We start from the raw sequence: 21,681 nt of genomic DNA, 5'->3' as shown, positions 1-21,681 counted from the left end.
AAAAAAAAAAAAAAAAAAAAATCACAAGACAATCAGTGAGGAACTACCGAGCCACAGACTCCAAGTATTTCCACTGTGGAAAACAGTATGGTGTGCTTCCCTAAAAAGTTGGAAATAGAAATACCATTTGATCAGCAATCCAATTACTAGGAATACGTCCTAAAGAGGTGAGGCCAGGACACAAATAGATACATGCATATCCATGGTCAATGCAGCACTATTTACAATAGCAAAGAGATGGAAACAACCTAAGTGCCCATGAATAGATAACCAAACGTACACACAATGGAATACTACGTAACATTAAAGAATAATGAAGAATCAGTGAACCACCTCATAATGTGGATGAACTTGGAGGACATTATTAAAAAAAAAAAACCCACTGCCATCAAGTTGATTCCAACTCTTAGCGACCCCCATTGGGTTTCTAAGACAGTAAATCTTTATGAAGTAGATTGCTTCATCTTCCTCCTATGGAGTGGCTGGTGGGTTTGAACCGCAGACCTTCTCTGGTTAGCAGTCAAATGCCTTAGGTATTATGCCACCAGAGCTCCTTCCTGGAGGACATTATGCTGAGTGAAAGACGTCAATCACAGAAGGACAGATATTATATTAGTCCCTTGCTGTAAAAAGTGTAGGAAAGGTTTACACAGGGAAGGAAATTTTTTATGTTGGTTACCAGGTATCAAAGGAGACAGGAAAGGAGGTAAAAAGAGATGGATAATTAGGAGACAGGTTTGATATATATTTAAAAATATGTATCATAATAATAAAGAAATAAGATTAGCCATTAGTTGATAGTCACATGTGGTTACTTAAATTTTAATTTAAATTAATTAAAAAGAAAAATTCAGCTCTTCAGTCACACAGGACAGCTAGGTTATGGGCACATGGGGGTTTATTATACTAGTCTTTGTTCTGTTTAAAATGTTTTACAATACATTTTTGAAATAAAATAAAAAAACTTTCTAGTGCAGAACAAAAATCGAGACCAATCTGTAAGCAAGAATTTAGGTCAGATTTAAGGAAGAAACTTCAGCACCAGAACAGGTTGCCATGGACAGACTTGAGACCTGGAAAAGTAAAATCTCCTTGAGCAGACTGGCTTAGGAGTAGATGCAACTGCAAGATGGATGAGCTGACATCAGGTTTCTCTAGTACTAATTCTTTCTAATTTTCCACCGTAAAAACAGGTTCAGCTTAATGCAACGCAGAGGAAAACTTCTTCCCTAGGTAGTTGGCAATGAACAGGTAAAAGACAGGGTCTCTTGCTAATAATTGCTGGAGGCCAGTACTGCCTGTAGAGTCAGACGGGTTACTGGGCCTGTCAGCAAACGAAGGCACTCTTGGACAGCAGCTATTTTAAAAGTGTGGTCAAGTCTAAACTTGATTATTTTAGAGCAAGGTTTTTCAACCTTAAGGAGTCTTGGTAGCACAGTAGTGAAGCACTCAGCTGCTAACCAAAATGTCTGGTGACTGGAATCCACCAGTGTTCCTTTGAAGAAAGGCTGTCCGCTTCTGTAAAGGTGTCCAGCCTTTGAAATCCTATGGGGCAGTCCTACTTTGTCCTATGGGTCTCCATGAACCAGAATTGACTTGATGGCAATGTGTGTGGTTTTGGGCTGCTTCTCAACCTTGAAATTACTGATAATTTGGGCCAATGATTATTTGTTGTGAGGACTGTTGTGTACAGTGTAGGATGTTTAGCATCTTTTTACATGCCAGCAAGAGCTGGCCAAGAAGTGCCTAGGAGACAAATAAATATGTATTATACTCTAATTAAAAGGTAAAGAAACATAAAAAATATATTTAAATTTAAAAATTAAAAAGAAAAATACTTAAGAAGCTTATTCAGCAGCAGGGATTAAGCACTCAGCTGCTAACCGAAAGGTTGAAAGTTCAAGCCCCATCAGCCACTCTTTGAGATAAAGATGTGCCGGTCTGCTTCCCTAAAGATTTACAGCCTTGGAACCCTACTGGGCTGTTCTACTCTGTTCTATAGCGTTGCTATGAATCAGAATCAACTGACAGTGGTGGGTTTTGTTTTTTATTACTCAGGGGACAAGCTACTAATAACACTTTCAAAGGGAAATGATAAAACACTGGTATACCAAAATCTGAATTTATCTTCTGCAAAAACTTTATGTGCTGAAACGTCCTAAAATGATTTTTCAGTTAAAGATAATTATCAGATCTTAGAGAAGCTAAAAACATAACTTCAACAATGTAATAGTCTCTGTGATTCTTCTTTTACTCCATTTTATTAAACTGGTTTTCAGTGATAAGCCATGGGAGTTCTGAATAAATGGTATTTCTGTTAGGGATAAAATCATTAAGCTAAGCAAATGTGATGAATCTGTTTCCAAAATAAATTTTATGTAAACACTCATGTAAATGTATGCATACAATTTATTGAGAGAGGCGAGTTAAATTCAAGACTGTGAAGACATTATTACTGCAGTATTTGACCCAAAAACCCAAAACCAAATGCACTGCTGTCGAGTCTGATCCAACTCATAGCAACCCCTCCTTGGGTTTCCGAGGCAGTATCTCTACGGAAGTAGATTGCCTAACCTTCCTTCCAAGGAATGGCTGGTGGGTTTGAACCACCAGGCTTCTGGTTAGCAGTCAAATGCCTTAGGCACTACGCCACCAGAGTATCTGACACTGGCAGTAAAAACCTGGCTTTCCTGTCATGTTGTTGTTGTTATGTGCCGTCAAGTCGGACCCGACTCATAGCGACCCCTCCTTGGGTTTCCAAGGCAGTATCACTACGGAAGTAGATTGCCCCATCTTCCTTCCAAGGAGCCAGCCTTCTGGTTAGCAGTCAAGTGCCTTAGGCACTATGCTACCAGAGCTCCCTGTCATAGTAGCTGACAAAAGTGATTTTGTCCACTAGAGGGAACCCGGTCTGTTATACTGCTCCTCAAACAAACAGAAGCACAACAGTGAACAAAAGAGCAAAGAGAGAAAAACTTTGTGTGCGTGTATGTGTGTGCAGATATGCATGCACGTGTGCGTGCGCGCACGCGCATACACACACACACACATGGTAGGGGAAACAAGGGCAGGAAACCAATAAAAACTCCAGAGCTAAACTCTCTGCCTCTAGGTCACTTAAACATTTTATGAAAAAAAAAAAAAAAAAGTTAAAAAAGATTACATTTGCAAAGTATTTTTTTATCTCTGTATAAAATAATGGCAGCATACTGTATTAAGTAGTCCAAAAACAAAAAATTCAATTTTTATACATGTCATTAAGATTGCTCTACATCCTAATAGTAGTATATCTTTATCTCTCACCACTAAAGCCAAAAATGAAGAAATTGAAGACTTTTACCAACTTCTGCAGTCTGAAATTGACCAAACATGTAATCTAGATACATTGGTAATTACTTGTGACTGGAATGCTGAAGTTGGAAACAAAGAAGCATCGGTAGTTAGAAAATACTGCCATTGTGACAGAAATGATGCTGGAGATCACAGGACAGATTTTATAAGACCATGACTTATTCATTCAAATGCCTTTTTCAACAACAGAAATGGCGACTACCTGTGAGTTTCGCCAGATGGAACACACAGGAATCAAACAGACTACATCTGCAGAAAGAGAAGATGGAAAAGCTCAATATCTTCAGTCAGCACAAGGCCGGGGGAGACTGCGGAACACAGCATCAGTTGCTCATATGCAAGTTTAAAGTGAAGATGAAGAAAATGAAAATAAGTCCACAAGAGCCAAAACACAACTTTGAATATATCTACCCTAAATTTAGAAACCATCAAAAGAACAGATTTGACTTACTGAACACCAGTGACCAAAGACTGGATGAGTCATGGGATGACATCAAAGACATTATCCATGAAGAAAGCAAAACCAAACCCAAAACCACTGCCATCAAGTCGGTTCCAACTCATAGTGATCCCCATTGGGTTTCCGAGGTGGTAAATCTTTACGGAAGTAGACTGCCTGGTCTTCCTTCTGTGGAGTGGATGGTGGATTTGAACTGCCAGCCTCCTGATTAGCAGTCAAATGTCTTAAGCACTGCACCACCAGAGCTCCTTGAAGAAAGCAAAAGGTCATTAAAAATACAGGAGAGGAAGAGGTGGCCAACATGGATATCAAAAGACACTCTGGAAACTTGCTCTTGAATGGAGAGCAGCTAACGTGAATGTAAGAAATGATGACAAAAAAGAGCTGGACAGAAGATTTCAAAGGGAAGCTCAAGAAGACAAAGCATTCCAATGAAATGTGCAAAAAGATCTGGAGTTGGAAAATCAAAGGGGAAGAACATGCTCTGCATTTTTCAAGCTGAAGGAACAAATTGAAGAAAAAAATTCAAGCCTTGGATTGTGAAACTGAAGCGTTCTATGGGGAAAATACTAAATGATGTAGGAAGCATCAAAAGAAGATGGAAGGAATATCAAAGTTACTGTACCAAAAAAATGTGATCGACATCCAACCATTTCAGGAGTGGCACATGATCAAGAACCAATGGTATTAAAGGAAGAAGTCCAAGCTGCATTGAAGGAATTGGTGAAAAACAAAGCTCAAAATGTTTACGAATACCCACTGAGATGTTTCAATAAATAGATGCAGCACTGGAGGCGCTCACTCATTTATGCCAAGAAAACTGGAACACAGCTACCCGGTCAATCAACTGGAAGAGATCCATATTCGTGCCCATCCCAAAGAAAGGTGATCCAAAAGAACGCAGAAATTACTGAACAATATAATTAATTTCACACTCAAGTGAAATTCTGCTGAAGATAATTCAGAAACTGTTGCAGCAGTTTGACAGGGAACTGCCAGAAATTTAAACTGGATTTAGATGAGGATGTAGAATAAGGGACATCATTGCTGATGTCTGATGGATCTTGTCTGAAAGCAAAGAATACCAGAAAGATGTTTTCCTGTGTTTCATTGGCTATGCAAAGACATTTGACTGTGTGGATCAAAACAAATTATAGATTCAACATTGCAAAGAACGGGAATTCCAGAACACTTAATTGTGCTCATGATAAACTCGTACACAGACTAAGAGGCTATAGTTTGAACAGAACAAGGGGATACTACATGGTTTAAAATCAGGAAGTGTTTGTATAAGGGTTGTATCCTTTTACTAAACTTATTCAATCCATATACTGAGCAAATAATCTGAGAAGCTGGACTATATGAAGAATGTGACATCAGGATTGAAGGAAGGCTCATTAACAACCTTTATAAGCAGGTGACATAATTATGCTTGCTGAAAATGAAGATGACTTGAAGTACTTACTGATGAAGATTAAAGACTACAGTCTGCAGTATAGATTATATACCTCAACATAAAGAAAATGAAAATCCTTACAAATGGACCAGTAAGAAACATCATGATAAATGGAGAAAAGACTGAAGTTGTCAGGGATTTCATTTCACTTGGATCCACAATCAACACTCATGGAAGCAGCAGTCAAGAAATCAAATGTTGTATTGCACTGGGCAAATGTGCTGTAAAGACCTCTTTAAAGTGTTAAGAAGCAAAGATGTCACTTTGAAGACTAAGTGCCTGACCCAAGCCATGGTATTTTCAGTAGCCTCATATGCATGTGAAAGCTGGACAATGAATAAGGAAGACCAAAGAACAGTTGATGCCTTTGAACTGCAGTGTTGTCAAAGAATACTGAAAATACCATGGACTGCCAGAAGAATGAAAGGATGTGTCCTGGAAGAAGTGCAGCTGAAATACTCCTTAGAAGCCAGACTTTGCCTCACGTACCTTGCTCACGTTGTCAGAAGGGACTATTCCCTAGAGAAGGATATCATGCTTTGCAAAGTAGAGGGTCAGCGAGAAAGCTTAAGACCTTCAACAGGACTGACTGACACAGTGGCTGCAACAATGGGCTCAGGTATAGCGGGGAGTCTGAGGGTGGCCCAGGACAGGGCAGTGTTTAGTTCTGTTGTACATGGGTCGCTCTGAGTTGGTGCTGACTCGACAGCACATAACGACAACAAAATGGCTGCATGGTATTTCACTGTATATATTACATCATAGTTTAAATAAACTTTAAATTCTAAAGCATCCCTTACTGCTGGATATTTAGGTTGTTTCCAATTGCCCACTGTGAAAAGCCCTTTAAAGGGTCCTCTCTTCCTGATAAGGCCACAAAGGTAGCTCACAGAAGCTCTGATACTTATTCACTCAGAAAAGGCTTCACTAAAAACCACCAATATACAAACTGGACAAAAACTCAAAATTGATTTTGGCCTTAGTGCTTCTACTTCAGAAACCCTCTTACCATCCTGTGTTCCCACTGCGACTGGCTATGTTGCCCCCGATCGGATACCTGTACCTCTCTCTCTCTTATAGAATCCTCCACTGCTTCATACATTCCCTTTCCCTAGAGCACATCCTGATTGTGGATGTGTGTGGGAAAACTTCCTAAACAACTCCCAACCCCCAAATGGTATTTCAAAAACACACGGGCCTTTATTTTGACAATTAAATTCCTGTTACTGCAGAAACTGTGCCCAACTTGGTTTCCAGAGCTAGAAGCAACTTGGCTTGCGGCAGCATCCTAACGATGAAGACAAAGCATATTTTTCCTCTCCCTCAGAAAGCTGTATACACATCACAAGGGTTAATGGCCTAATTCTTCATTATCTCCCCCATTCACATTCATCACAAGACACCCTGCCCAGGAAGGCAAGAATGAGAGGTTATTGTTAAGACAGAATGAATGAGACAATGTGCGGTTCTGTTCTTCTGACCTGACAATGTGACCGAGGCAGGGGCGCTGTGCCCAGGCAGGGGCACCGGCTGGCCTTCCTGCCTCCTGGCATAGTGCTTCTGGGTGCTGCAGAAACATGAACCTGCTCAAGGCTCAAGAGCCTTACTTCCCAGAATCCTCTCCCTCAGAAGCACCAGAGAGAGCGGATGAAGTCAAGCTGGGCATGCTCCCTTCTCAATGAGAACTGGGAAATGCGAGCTGATTCCTGGCTGCCCTTGTCCATTCCATCCCAGGTATCACTAAGACTGGAGTGAAGATCAACTTTTCTCTTCGTTAAAATATAAATTGTGGAAAGCTTCTGAGAAAAGTGCCATACTGAGAACACCAGCTGCACAAGCAACTTGGGAAGAAATCTCAGTTGCTTGAATCTCGAATCATAAATCAGACATTTGAGGAAACTGTGAGTCATGGCATTTGCATTCCAAGATGGCAACATACCCAGTGCCATCAAGAACTATACTGTCCCCCCGACACTGCACTCGTGGTGTGCTTCTATGAAGGTGTTTATGGAAGGCAAAGGAAATGTTTTTTTCTTTTTTAAATAACTCTTGTGCTCCTCATAGTGAAGGCAAAGGAATTTTTGGTCCTTGGGTTGGTGTACACTTTCACACAGAAGTTATTCAAATGCATACTGTACTTTCTGGAGAAATCATGTCTTTCAGAGTCAATGATGAAGAATTTTCTCAAAGACCAGAGCAAGAGACAAAACAAAGGGCCACAGAAGAAACCAGAACTGTTCTCTTGGGAGTTCAAAGTCTTGTTCTGCCCACCAGTTTATAATAAGGGGGGGTTTCAGAAAGTCACTGAAGGTCAAAGGAAGGGCAAGGGTTTCTCTGTAGTGAACTGGGTTTTCATTCAAAACAAGTAAAAGAGAAACCCAACAGGAAGAACCCCAAATTCAACATACAATTTCAGGGGACACCCCAGATTCCCCAGAGCCAGACTCACTCTGTAGCCACCATCTGGGGGATAGGTTCATCTAGCAGTTCCAAGCTGTGCAGGATCCAATAGCAGAGCCATGGGCGGCTGGCATCCAGACACTGTGATAGGGAGGAGGGAGAAGACACACCCCTTATTCAGAATCAGTCTGAGACACTGCTGACAAGGTGACATCTATCTCACTCCTGGCAGCCTAGGAAGGGGGAGGAAGGCACCCTGCGGACAAGAACCAGTGAAGGATGCTTGCTTTGTGGCCTTAGCCAGGAACTAAAACGATCACACAGAAGGACAAAAAGGATAACGAGGTAAAGAACTTTACTGTGAGTCTGGTGGGTCCTTCTCCGTAGGCATCTAAGTAAGGCTGAGCAGAGGACTTTTTACACACCAGGGTGTCAAGTGCTGCTATTTTCTCAGTGTAGACCCAAGGAGACTTATATATAGGAAGGGATTTCCTGGCTTAACTCATTCACTGATTCCAGAAGTATTTGGCATTTACAATGCCAAACATTGTACCAGATACTGGAGGCAAGATAATAAATACAATTTGGTTCCTATCAGGAGATGCTCAGGATATAAAATGTGTGCAGGTATCTTTGTGGAAGAGGACATAAAAATGCAAGCTGCCTTGGGTCTTTCTGGAACAAGATGGAATATAACACATATGTACCCCTAACTGGGTAAGTGCTGTAACAGGCAGAAACAGAGCTCTGAGGGAACATGCAGAAGAGACTACTCTAACTGGGGGAGCCAGTGAAGGCTTCCAAAGGCGATATATGAACAGATCTTGATCCTAATTCAAGCCATAAATATTAATTGAGCATCCAAGGCTAAGCAGGGCAGGTAGCAATACTGTCTCAGTTATAAAAATTAAAAGTATATAAAATGAGGTCCAAGGAGATTAATTTTTTCCAGATTATAAAGATAGTAAATGTCAGCGTTGAGACAACCACCCAGCTTTTCAGACTCCCAATCCTGCGCTCCTTCTCTTGGCTCAAGCGGCCCACTTCTTCAATGCACTGTATATCCTGAGCTATGGCAGCTTGCTACGCACTGCCTGGGGGCAGTCTGGTATGGTGACTGAAGACACTGATGGATTGGGCCTGCCTGGGTTTGAATCCCGGTTCCTCCTCTTATTAGCCATGTGTCTTTAGACAAATTACTTACCTTGCTATGCTGCTTATCTGTAAAAAAATACTCCCTCATAAAGTGCTTGTGAGGATTAAATGTAATAATGCATGTTAAAATTCTAGAGCCAATTCCAATGAACTATTAGCTGTTCTAGTATTAACTGTATTAGGGCTGACTGGACTCTACTCATTGAGTACTTGAGTCAAAGGCTGGAAACTGAGAGCCCACAAGCCAGATCTGGCCCATGGATGGGGTCTGCCTGCAGTATTTTGTTTGTTGGTTTATTTAGAATTGATTTTACTACTGGGAGATTGGCATGAAAATCTGGAGATCCTGCAACTGTGTGTCTGCATTCTTGTACAGCTGCAGTTGGCAGGAATTGAGTAAAAGCAAGGGGCCTCCAGGCTGCCTGAGTCTCCACCCGGCCCTACTTTTCTTACTTATGCTACCTGCTTGGGCCCTACAGGCATTTGAGTTTGCAAACCCCAGACATAACAGTCAAATTTAGCTCTGCCTCTCCCCCAGTTCTGCTTCTCCTCCCACCCCCATCATAGGAAGCAGATTAAAGGCAGAGCTGTTCCGGGTGAAGTGAGGCAGGAAGGTGGGAGACATCCTTGCTGTTCCTGCCACTCAGCCCCATTCCCACTTTCCCTAGCTGTTGAGGGGTATCTGTCCCTTTAAAGAAGAAGGACCGGGTTACTGCTAGAGTCACGTGGTCTAAAGGATGGATTTGCAACAGGTTAGGCTCATATGTCTTTTGTATTTGAATATGAAAAAGGAGGAAGACTTGGCTGACAATTTGATAGAATGAGTTCTTGGGCAATGTGTTACCTCATAGGCATCTGTCAGCTGTCGAAGACCTCTTTTCAGATAATGGAAGTGCTTCTCCCTCTGCAAAATAAGCCTGGAAAGACAAACACCATGTAAGCTTAAGCTTTCACTCCCCTGCAGAACACATGTGTGTGGGCACATGTACATACACACATACACACGTGTGTGGGCACGTGTACATACACACACACACACACACACACACACACTCAGCTTCAGGACACCCACAGCAGTCATTGGATGGATAATTAACAAATTATTTAGCTCAAAGGGCAGCGAAAGAGCAAAGAGGTTAACACCTTAATGTCTCTGAAGTATCTGCAAATCATGCAAAAAGTCACCTACGTGGCAAGTGACACTGGGTTAACAGAAATGGATCAATGAACACAAGCACCTGGTAGTGATGACCCACCCAGAAAGTCCCATCAGGCTCTAGCTAAGAACAGGTATCTTCTGGCTCCTCATCCTGCAAGCACTTTAATGCCTGAGCTTGCCGCTTCCCTGACTTGGTTACCCAATGCCATTTCACAGTCCTTTCTTCGGAGACCACTTCTCCGAGGTCTGTAGTTTGTATCTCACCTCCCTGCCCCTCAGTTATCTATTAATCCCTCCCTGCAATTCCACCCCCCATGTGCAGACCCCATAGCCCCAGCCAGAGGATCATGTTTATAACCTGCGGCCAGTTGCTCTCCTTGACACTGATGCCAGCGAGACTGGCTTTCAGTCAGAATGTGCCACCCGTGACCACCTGCACAGCGGCTACACTTCCTGACGGATCTTGCAGGAAGGGGCCTATGTGGTTATGTGAGGAAGAAAGAAGACCAGAGTGTCAAGTCATTCACTGTGATGCTGGTGACAGAAAGGAAAGCAGCAGCACTCTCTTCTTAGGAATTCAATTCAACAAACTTTATCGAACCCCCACTGTACTATACACAGAAGATAAAAGATCACTAATGCGGTTTTTGTGGCGAAGTGCCGATGGCATGTGACTGCTAACCAGAAGGTTGGTGGTTCAAACCCACCAGCCACTTTGCAGAAGGAGGACTGAGCAATCTACTTCTATAAAGATTTGCAGCCTTGGAAACCCAAAGGGGGTTGCTGTACGTCACAACAGACTTGATGGCAGTGAGATTGGTTTCTTTCTTTCTTTCTTTTTTAATGTGGTTTTTACCTTCAAAAAATCTTCTACTTTAGTACTAGAAGTAAGAGCAGTACAGAATTAGGTTTCACAAAGGATAAAGAGATAAAATGCTACTGAGGCTCAAAAGGGAGGGGGCAATCTCATTAAGGAAGGAGTGATGTGAAAAGGCAGGGGAAGAGGCAGAATTTGTGGTGTGAAGCCTGAACAATCAGTGTTTCTCATTCTGCTGTGCACAGGGTAGCTACGAGTCAGAGCTGAACTCGACGGCACCTAACAACAACAATCTTAATGGAGGGAGAACGATTTTATACAGTAGTTATGAGGAGGAGTAGAGGAGATGGTGGGGGGCAGTTTAGCCAGAGAGAACATAAACTAGAAAGTACACAGCAACACTGTCCACAGAACTTTCAACAATGGTGGAAATGTCCTCTACCCACACTGTCTAGTATGGCTGCCATTAGCCACTGTAGTGCCTGAGCCCTTGAAATATAGCCAGTGTGACTACGGAACTGAATCTGTAAACATGATTTACATTTAACTACCCATATTGGACAGCAACAAATATAAAAATGTGCGAGAGTAATAACAGGTGGGGTAATACAGCCAGAATATTAGGAATGAGAAAGAAATGGAGGCAGGTAGATTTCTATTTACAGCAATCTGGGATACTAGCTGAAGACTTCCTACTTAATTTAGTAGGCAAAGGGAAGCCCTGAAGGCTTTCTGAGCTGAGAATAAAATGACTAGAGCTTTTCTTTAAAAATTATCTGACAGCTATAGGTATTCAATAGGTGTTTACAAGCTGAACTGAAAAAAGACACTGAAGTTGGCAGAGAGATGAGGTGGGAGGACTGGGTAAGAAGCTCTTAGAGTCAACCAGGTGGGAAATACTTAGGGTCCAAAAGTATTTCCTAGCATTGGGACATAAGATAAAGGTGACTTCTGGACATGAACCTTTTAAAGTACTGGAAATATTCTCAAGAGAAGATGAGAACTGCTAAAACTGCATATTTGAAGCTAAGGAGAGGGATTCAGGCTACGCATATAGACTGGGAATCACACAGGTAATTGGTGAAGCTGGAGGAACAGATGAGAAAGCAGAAAGAAAAGTTTCAAATACAAAAAAAGTTTAAATACCAAAATGAAAGAATATCCATCTTCTTGAAGCTTGGAGGAGGACAAGGAGCCAGGGAAGGAGAATAATAAAGAGTTTACACAAAATGTCCTTGGGTGGTACAGATAGTCTGTGCTTGGCTGGTAACCAGAAGGTTGGTGATTCAAACCCACCTAGCAATATTACAGACGATCCAGGCCTGGTGATTAGTTTTGTTAAGGATTACAGCCAACTCTGCTCCATGGCCATTGGAGTCTCTCCCAATGAACACATCAACAAACAAATGAATGCACAAGAGTTTGCACAAGGAGAACAAAGGCAATGGCATGTCAAAGGCAATGTGAGAGAAGAGAATTCCATGTAGGTATTAAACAGTATCAACTGCTGTAGCAAGACTGAGGACAAACCACATAGAAGCTGATAACCTTCAAGAGAGTTCAGGGCAGTGGGGAGGGCAGGGTCTCTACTGCAAAGGGCAATGACAGGGCAGATCATAAAGAAGAGAAGCCTAGACTCGATTTCTCTTCCCAGAAGGTCCAGTGGTCAGGACTCCCTGAACAGCCATTCTGTGCAGGCAGAGTGTCCAGGGCAGGGGCTATGGTCCCTTGAGCTAGGGTCCAGAGTGCATACAGACAAGTAAGTGGCAATTACAGTCTTGCTTGATAAATGCTGTAATCAGGGACAGGCAGTGGGCTCACCCCAGGCAGCAGCACTGAAGCTAAGACATGAAGGACACAAGTCAGTGAGGCAAAATGAGGCGGCTGGGAAGCATGTTCCAGGCAAGGGAAGGGAACAACATGATGCATTCAAGGAAGTTTAGTTCAGGTGGAGCAAAAAGTATAAGGTAGTGAGGTGAGAAAAGTCATGCAGAAGAGGGACATAGGCATCAGATCACACAAGACTTGTAAGAGCATTAAGAAGTTTGATCTTAAACCTAAGGGCAAAAGGGACTCAATGTGTTACAACGTGAAAACATTGTACAGAGTGCAAGCAGTCAGTCACAAGAGACCACATATTGTACAATTCCATTTATGTGAAACACCTGGAAAAAATAAGTCTATAGAGGAAGAAAGTCGATTTTTAGTTTCCTAGGGCATGGAAGGGGCTGTGTGAGGGTGAATGCTAATATGTGGGTTCCTTTTGCAGGTGATGAAAATGTGCTAAAATGGATCATGGTAAAGGATTGTGGTGATGGATATACAACTCTGAATATACTAAAAGCCATGGGATAGCACATTTTAAGTGGGTGAATTGTTTGGTATGTGAATTATATCTTAAATAAAGCTGCTACCAAAAACAAAAAATGTCTTTTTTGTTGTTGTTGTTTTAAAGGGAGTCACTGAAGTATTTTAGGCATGGGAGAATGACATGGTCAGGTTTACATTTTCCAGATCACACTCACTACAATGTGTTGAATGCATCAAGGTGAGGACAAGACTAGAGGCAGAAAACCAGTTATAAGGCCAAAGCACAATCTAAATGTGTTTGTGAAGGGAAGACAGGCAAAAGAGGGGAACTGGGGCTGAAGGCAGTCGGGGTGGACGTGTTTGAAGGCAAAGGGAAGATAATGAAAATGCAAGAGCCCAGACAAACCCCTCTAGTAAGGTCCCCAAAGAGAAGGGAGGAGGGTTGGGATCAAGAATACAGCACGTGGGGTGTCTGGAGACAAGGAAGGAGTATACGTTTGTTGAGACAAAAGTGGGGAGGGACACTGTGAAGCTAGACAATTGTAGCACTTGGAAGTGGGGAAGAGAGAAACTGAGGAAACTCATGTAAGATGGCCTCAATTTTCTCGAGAAAACTCACGGGAGAGTTGTGGTGTAATCACTATGGCGAGTCAGTTAGGGAACCTACACAAGATGAATAAAAGGATAACTAGTCAGCAGTGAGGGCTCGACAGGCTAAAAAGTGTAAACTTCTAGTGAAGGCAGACAGCAGGTCCTGCTCAGTGAGTTGTTTGTGTTTTTTTAATTTTGCTAGGACCCTTTAGCAGAAACAGTGAGTGGATGCTGGTGCTGCTCAGGTAAGCACTGGCTAGATGGGAAGAGCCAAAAGTTAGAGAAGTGAGAAAATTCATTGCTAAGTGAAATAGCTCCCCATATGAGGTGGACCTGGCTGAGCAGGTTGGAAGCTAAGGCCAGGATGGGTACGATGGATGAGAAGAACCAACAGAGTCCAAGAGACCATTAGCGAGGGCAGACAGGGCCCAATAACAGAAGGCTATGAAATCCAAGCCAGGCAAGGATGAGTGCAGGATTTCTGCTGGAAGTCCTAATTTCTAACTCTTATTAGATTTATCACAGAGGGACTTTCTAAAGGTCATTTTTTTTCTCTCTGAAAAACAAGCAAGAAAATTTTGCCAAATATCTTGAGATGCTAAGACCCAGAGGAAAGAAAGGAGAACACTCTACACCAAAAGTGAACATTATCCAACTCATTTAGATATATCAGGCTAGACTGCATTACCTTCTAACTCTAAAATTCTGTGACGCTAAGTGTAATGCTGTCTGCTTTCACAAAGATTACAGCCCTGAAAACCCTATGGGGCAGGTTTACTCTGTCCTAAAGCGTCACTATGAGTTGGAATCAACATGTTGGCAACAGAAGTATAACGATGGAGAAACCAAAAAACCAAGCCCACTGCCATCGGGTCGATTGCAACTCATAGTGACTCCACAGGACAGAACAGAGCCGCCCCACAGCGTTCCCACAGAAGCAGACTGCCTCACCTTTCTCCCGGGCACTGGCTAGTCGGTTTCAAACACCAAACTTTTGGGTAGTAGCAGAGTACTTCAGCCACTGTGCCACCAGAGTTCCTTACGCTGGAGAAAGGGAACAGGTAAAAAAGGGCTTGGATATTATTGAAACCACCTGTTCAGTATGGCTGCTTATTCGACTACACTATAATTTTATGAAGAATGATAATGTACGTCTTCAGCATTGACCACAGTGCCTGGCACAAAGCAGGCTCTCAACATCTATTTCCAGAATAAACAATGTAAAGAATAAAGAATGGTTAAGTTCAGTTTTCTGACTGACCAAAATACACTGCTCTCTCTGGATACATATTCTTTCAATTTTAAAAAACCCATAAACTTAAAAAACCAAAACCAGACTTACGACCTTCAAGTTGATTCTGACTCATAGTGACCCCCACAGGGTTTCCAAGGCTGCAAATCTTTATGGAAGCAGACTACCTCATCTTTCTTCTGTGGAGCAACTGGTGAGTTTGAACCACCAACCTTTTGATTAGCAGCCAGATGCCTTAACCATTATACTACCTGAGCTCCCTATAAACCTCAGGAGAAGTAAGAAATTCAGTCATACAGGGCAAGGAGAGCAATGAGTAGGATGTGCTTTGGCTCAGGGGCTCTTTCTGTCAGTTCTCTGTGTGTTCACACACACCATACTACAGGAGACCCATCAGCCAAGGTTATCCATCTCTACTGGATTAAACAGCCAAACAAATCCTGCTCCTTTTTTAAAAAAATCTGGAGATGGAATACCTTTCTTACCTTCTTAGCACTCTCCTCACCTGATTAGGGGCTTTTAAATACCAGAAAATGAAATACCTCAGAGCCAAATGCTTTTCTCCCGCCAGAGAGTAAGAGACCCGGATTTATTCCTCACGGTCCTGAAATGACAACTACCTGAAGCCCTACCTGCCTGGAAACATCTAATTGAAGGAAGCCTCCGTAAGCTTTTCTTATGCTCCAGATTGGTCCCTGAGGAAAGGATCTGAGACAGTCCAAAGGGGAGTGCCTCAACAGCTCTCTTCCCACCATGAACTTCATTCATGGAGTTAGGACCTCAGAGTCCAGCTGGAGTGGGACTAATGAGTCCCTTTGGCTGGTTTCATCTAAAGACAAACTGTAAACACAAGCAGGGAAAGAGAAATTCCCTTCAGTAACCATTTCCAAGTGGAAACTGTTCTCTTTCATTGTTATCCATTTAATCTCTCTCATACATGCTAATATGCACATGCTATTCTAAAATCTTGGAAGAAGTATTTGTTTCTTTTAAGTGTTTGTCTAGAGCTTCAAGGGTCACACTGTTAACTGCCTGAAGTTTAATTTCTCCACTGAAACTTATGATTCTTTTAAATTGAAGGAACAAATATTCAGGGAGATCAGTCTCTGTACCAAGAACCTTACGATGCTTAATTCATCTCTATCCAAAAACCTTTTCTGAGTAAGGGGTTAAAAAAGAGAAGCTAGAGCTCTTCCCTTCCTCCTTCCTGAACAACTCACAGCAGTCCCCACTGGATTTCTGAGGCTGTAAATCTACGGAAGTAGATTGCCTCATTTTCCTTCTGTAGAGTGTCTGATGGGTTTGAACCAATGACCTTCTGGTTAGCAGCCAAATGCCTTATCGACTACGCCACCAGAGAGCTCTTCTTCCTGAACAATTCAGCCCTAACTGTCATTTTAATAGCTGGAGCTGAACAGGAACTGCCCTGTGCAGAGGCAAGGGGGAGGGGAAAGGCAGAGCTCAAATGGATGAGAAGGGAGGCTATAGGCTGTGCTGAGGAGGGGATGGTGGGAGCTTGGGACATATAGGAAGATGGATCATAATATGTTAAAGATATGAGGAGTCAGGTTTCCACTGTTGGCGAAGGTATATGTGCCCTGGTAGCAATGTAAAATGTATTTCTTATAATGGGTGAGCCAACTGGACTTTCAGACCCTTCAGAATGTGCCTCCACATAACTTCCCTCAACCTTATGTCATGCTCTCGCTAAGTGCTAACCACGCTGCCTTCTCTGAGTTTCTGGAAAGCTCAGCTCTTTTCAGCCTCAGGGTACTACCACATGATGCGCCCTATACCTGGAATACCCCAGACACTTCCTAAACTGGCTAATTCCTACTCGCCCTCCAAGTTCCAACCTAAGTATCATTTTCTCTGAGTTTTCCCTGACTTCCCATCCTAAACCACATCCTTTCTGTTATTCTCTGGCAGAAAGCCAATACCATTTTCTTCCTCATGACACTCATTCCACTGGTAACTGTGAATTTTATCTATTTCTTTAATGTCCACGTCCGCCGTGAGACTGAGAGCCCAGCAGGGGCATGACCTGGGCCAGCCTTGTCCACTCCTTCTTCCGTGGAGCTCAGCACAGTGCGCAGCCCACAGGAGACCCTCTAGATACTGTACCTGAGTGAGCGAAGGAATGAATGACTTTCAGTGAATACAGCAGAGGAGGTAAGAGCAAACACATCTCCTCCCCCTAAACCTGAACCATCTCAGGAATCGTGCCTTTGATTGTGACAGATGAGAGGACAAGAATTCAGCCCACTGTTGGCTGAATTTAAACCCACTAAAGCTGGCGGTTCAAACCCACCAGCCACTCCTCGGAAGGAAGGTTGGGCAATCCTACTTCCGTAGTGATACTGCCTCGGAAACCCAAGGAGGGGTCGCTATGAGTCGGGGCTGACTCGACGGCAAACAACAACAACAACAACAAAAGCTTCTCTAGGAGCTCTGGTAGCATAGTGCCTAAGGCACTTGACTGCTAACCAGAAGGCTGGTGGTTCAAACCCACCAGCCACTCCTCAGAAGGAAGGTTGGGCAATCTACTTCCATAGTGATACTGCCTCGGAAACCCAAGGAGGGGTTGCTATGAGTCGGGTCCAACTCGATAGCACATTAACAACAACAACAACAAAGCTTCTCTAAGGAGCTCGGGTGGCACAGTGCCTAAGGTATTTGACTGCTAATCAGAGTGTTGTTGGTTCAAACTCGCCAGCCACTCCACAAAAGGAAGATGGGACAATCTACCTCTGTAAAGATTTACTGCCTTGGAAACCCAATGGGGGTCACTATGAGTTGGAATCAACCCAATGGCAGTTAAGCTTCTGTAGTCAAAAAGTAACCTCTGGGTACATAAGTAACAAGTCACTTGAAGGAGAGTGGGAAGAAAGACAAACTTAATTATAAGGGCCTTGGAAAGAACAACAATATGGGGGAATAAAACATCTCTCTGCTCAGGATTTGAGAAATTCTAAAATAATGTTACTTACAGGAAATGGCAAGGAGCCTTGGTGGGACTGTGGTTAAAGTGTTCAGCTGCTAATTGCAAAGTTGGTGGTTCAAACCCACCAGCTGCTCCATGGGAGAAAGGTGAGGCAGTCTGCTTCTGTAACGATTACAGCCTAGGAAATGCTATGAGTCAGAATCGACTTGATGGCTGGGTTGTCTTATTTTATTTTATAGGAAATGGCACAGAACATGAGAGCTCTGCAGGCGCCTGTGTGAGAGCTGCTTTCAGAGCTGCTTTTTAACTTAGTCTTTTGGCTTCAGAGCCAAGGTGTACACTAACCTCCAGTGCTCTATTAACACAGGGACATTAGCAAGATTTCTCAACCCCTGAGGAGCACAAGGCCACTTTTCACCAAGAGAAAACAAATTTAAAATTTTATGTGAGAGTATGTGTAGTTTAGGCATTTCAGATTCTTACTAAAGCAAATAAATAAATTAGGTAATAAATGGAAAAAGTCAATTCATAAAGGTGTAGAACAGTCATAGGAAAGGAAAAATGAACTTTAGTGGGAAAGCAGAGTGTTGATGAACAGAGCTGTTTAAAAGCATGATTAAAAGGACGCATACTTCAGTCGGGATGAGAGGAAAATCGTTTCTGGGGTGGGGAATAATTGTAAATGCACCAATATTCAGCTTCAGTCTTGGATCTCAGCCTAAATCTGCTATTCAGCTTTGGCCTCGAATGCCTACATCAGCATCATTCCTGGCATCCCTGGCCCTGTGCGTGGTCACAGGTTCCAGGAATGTGTGCAATCCCATCTGCACAATGACCTCAGAAACACAAACAAGCCATAGCACTTAGAGTTACTCCTAATATCTGAATATTCACTGTAGCTAACAGTTGAGGTTTTCTTCAAGTAGTCTAATGTCAGACTTTCAAAATCTGGCTACTAAAATGTTGTTGTTGTTATGTGCCGTCAGGTCGGACCTGACTCATAGTGACCCCTCCTTGGGTTTCTGAGGCAGTATCACTACAGAAGCATATTGCCCAACCTTCCTTCCCAGGAGTGGCTGGTGGGTTTGAACTGCCAGCCTTTTGGTTAGCAGTCAAGTGCCTTAGGCACTATGCTACCAGAGCTCCTGCTAAAATGTTAAGTATTAACATTATGATAATAGTTTAAAATTCTGACACATTTGCAGACTTCTATCCTAGAAGTTCATTCTATGAGGGTGATGTTTGGAATCAGTCTTATATTGATATACTGATTTCATCACTCAATCATTTGGCTAAAATATGAGTATCTCTGATGCTAATTAGCATTCTAATTAGCAGCCTTCAAAACACCCATTTTCACCAGCAACAAGGATAGCATGAGAAATGTCAGATTCATGAAAGAAAAAATAACAAACCCAAAGCCCTGATAATTTCCCCAAGAGGAACATTTTTCATTTTCCACCCACACCTGAACCCAAGACCTATGAGTTAGGGGATTTTATTTTATTCCTTTCTCTCTCCCCCCTCTACCAACCTCAAAAAACAAAAACTTCTCAGACTATAACCTCTCATTCTCCCTCATACCTCAGTAAGAGTAAAAAAAAGCCCAAGAAAAAAAAAGGAGGAAAGAAAAGAAAAAGAAAAATCTAAGGGCTCTATTCTGATGGTGGGTGACAAAGGGATCCCAAATGATAAAAAAAGCCTTCATGGTGGCACTTGTGTTGAATACAAAAGCACGTGTCCACAGAGACCCAGACATAGACAGTGACTCAGACCCCAATCAAGTGAGTCATCTTGGGGGTGCAACTGCTAGCAATAAGAAGAGTGGAGATGGGAGTAGGAACCGCCATGGATGCCAATGCCATTCTGAGAGAGCTCTTCTCCAGGAGTTGTTTAAATAGGTGTCATTTGCTCCAGATGTGGCTCATGACGAGGAAGGATTAGTTTTATTGTTCTGAGCTTTGGTTTAATGCAGAAGTTTAGCTTAGCAGTTTGGGGAAAGACTCCTTGTTAGTTGTTATTTTCCTTCTCTCCTGGGAGGGAGGATGAAAATAATCTCCCCATTCTGTCTTTTCCTACAAGCACTTGTCTTTTATAGTTGTTTTTCTACTTAGAATTTTCTGATAGAAATGGTTTCTTAAGGAAATGGTGGAGATTACACACACACACACACACACACACACACACATAAAGTTGGACCCATTTTTAATGTTCAGCTTAACTAGAAGTACCCTGGAGACTGGCTTGTTTGGATTTAGTCTGTCAGAAAGTTCCATGAAGTCAGGAGACAGGATAAAGATGGTTAGGGGCTGGACTTAAGACCCCCTAGCTTTCCAACCAGAGTGAGTCAACCAGTTGCCTAAAAACACTTCGTTCAGATATTTGTCAAGGAAAAATCACTAAATCATCATCACTAAAATAAAATCATGACCACACAAAGTTTTAGATGACTGACTGATAAGTTCTCATGGCTAAAGGTATAACACAGGATGGTTATGAGGAACAATGTGTGACTAGAGAGAAATCTAATAAAGAAATGGAAGAATAACCCTATGAAATTTTACTAAGATACATTACAAAATACTGGGAAAAGGGGAATATAAAAGTTCAAATATAAAAGTTCAAATTAAGTATAAGCTTCTGCTTAAAATCCCCTTTATGGAATTTCTGTCCTCAGAGGTTTAACAGACTTCAACTTGCTAAGAGCCAAGGGAAATAAAAGGCCTTCTATTTCTCACTTGAAATTCCATCCTTGGGATTTGCTACATGAGTACCAACAAGGACCCCACTGCTGGCAGAAGTGCAAACTTCTCACATTCTCCCAGTCAAATAATAATTGATGTCAAAGGAATACAATCCTTTGCCATCCTCCTGTACTCTGTTATCTATTTCAAAGTACAGTGAGAAAAAGAAAAGCTTGAGAGTTCTCTGTCTAAACATCAGAGCAGCAGGCCACAACTAAGCAGCAAAACCATGAACTTTTTTAAAAAAACCTCATGAACTTTCTTCCTCCTTTGCCCTACCTTTGGCCCTCAGAGGTCGGGTCTTGAGAGCATCCCCAAGTTAAACACCTGACTACTCAGTTCAAGCAGAGGATCCATCTCCTCTAAACACTCTCCTAACAGAGGAAGGAGTCTCAGTCACAGCATATCCGGGAAGTGGTCTCACAGCTTGTGGAGGAAAAAGGAGCGTCTCTCACAGGAAGTGGGGTTCTCCCAACCCATAACCAGCTACCGATGAGTTGACTATGACTCACGATGACCCATATGCCCCCTCAAACTGTAATCCACAGCTTACCTTGGGACAAGGTGGTTGAATTTGTAAGAACTGAAGACCTCTTGGATCTTTTCTTCTACTTTTGCCTGGTAAGGATGGGCAAGAGATGGGAGAGAGAAAACAAATACAGATGAGACCTCTATCAACTTTATTCTCCTATTGCCACAAATGCCTGGAGTTGGCTGGAATTGTGTGGCCTAGTAGTATACTGCATAGTGCAATAAGGCTGGATTCGGGAACTTTGCAGGGTGATGGGATTAGGACACGGAGAGAAAATGCTCTGTACCATTTGGCATCACCATCAACTTCTCTAATAACCTAATCTGTAATATCCAAACTTGGAATTGGACTCCCTGATGCCAGTTACTCAGGGAATAGATGAAGAGAGATACATTTTCCTTGCAAGATTTATTCTTGCCTACCCACCAGCCACTCCTCGGAAGGAAGGTTGGGCAATCCTACTTCCGTAGTGATACTGCCTCGGAAACCCAAGGAGGGGTCGCTATGAGT

At 42.5% G+C, this 21,681-nt stretch overlaps 1 protein-coding gene across 1 annotated transcript in view; it reads right to left on the bottom strand.

Annotated features, from left to right (window-relative positions):
- The window catches only part of LOC103198176 (protein farnesyltransferase subunit beta), a 100,244-nt gene that overhangs the window by 45,732 nt on the left and 32,831 nt on the right, over positions 1–21,681 (bottom strand). Inside the window, exons 2-4 of the mRNA XM_007942289.2 lie at positions 21,193–21,257; positions 9,667–9,739; positions 7,717–7,808 (exon numbers count right to left, since the gene is read on the bottom strand). Of these exons, the coding sequence (XP_007940480.1) occupies positions 7,717–7,808; positions 9,667–9,739; positions 21,193–21,257 (230 nt within the window). The remainder of the gene's footprint in view (positions 1–7,716; positions 7,809–9,666; positions 9,740–21,192; positions 21,258–21,681) is intronic.

Source organism: Orycteropus afer, unplaced genomic scaffold (assembly GCF_000298275.1).
Source record: "Orycteropus afer afer isolate SDZICR_OR568_19922 unplaced genomic scaffold, OryAfe1.0 scaffold00088, whole genome shotgun sequence".
Taxonomy (NCBI): Eukaryota; Metazoa; Chordata; class Mammalia; order Tubulidentata; family Orycteropodidae; genus Orycteropus; species Orycteropus afer.
The sequence above is the reverse complement of the archived record's forward strand: the minus strand, read 5'-3'. Positions and strand labels throughout refer to the sequence as shown.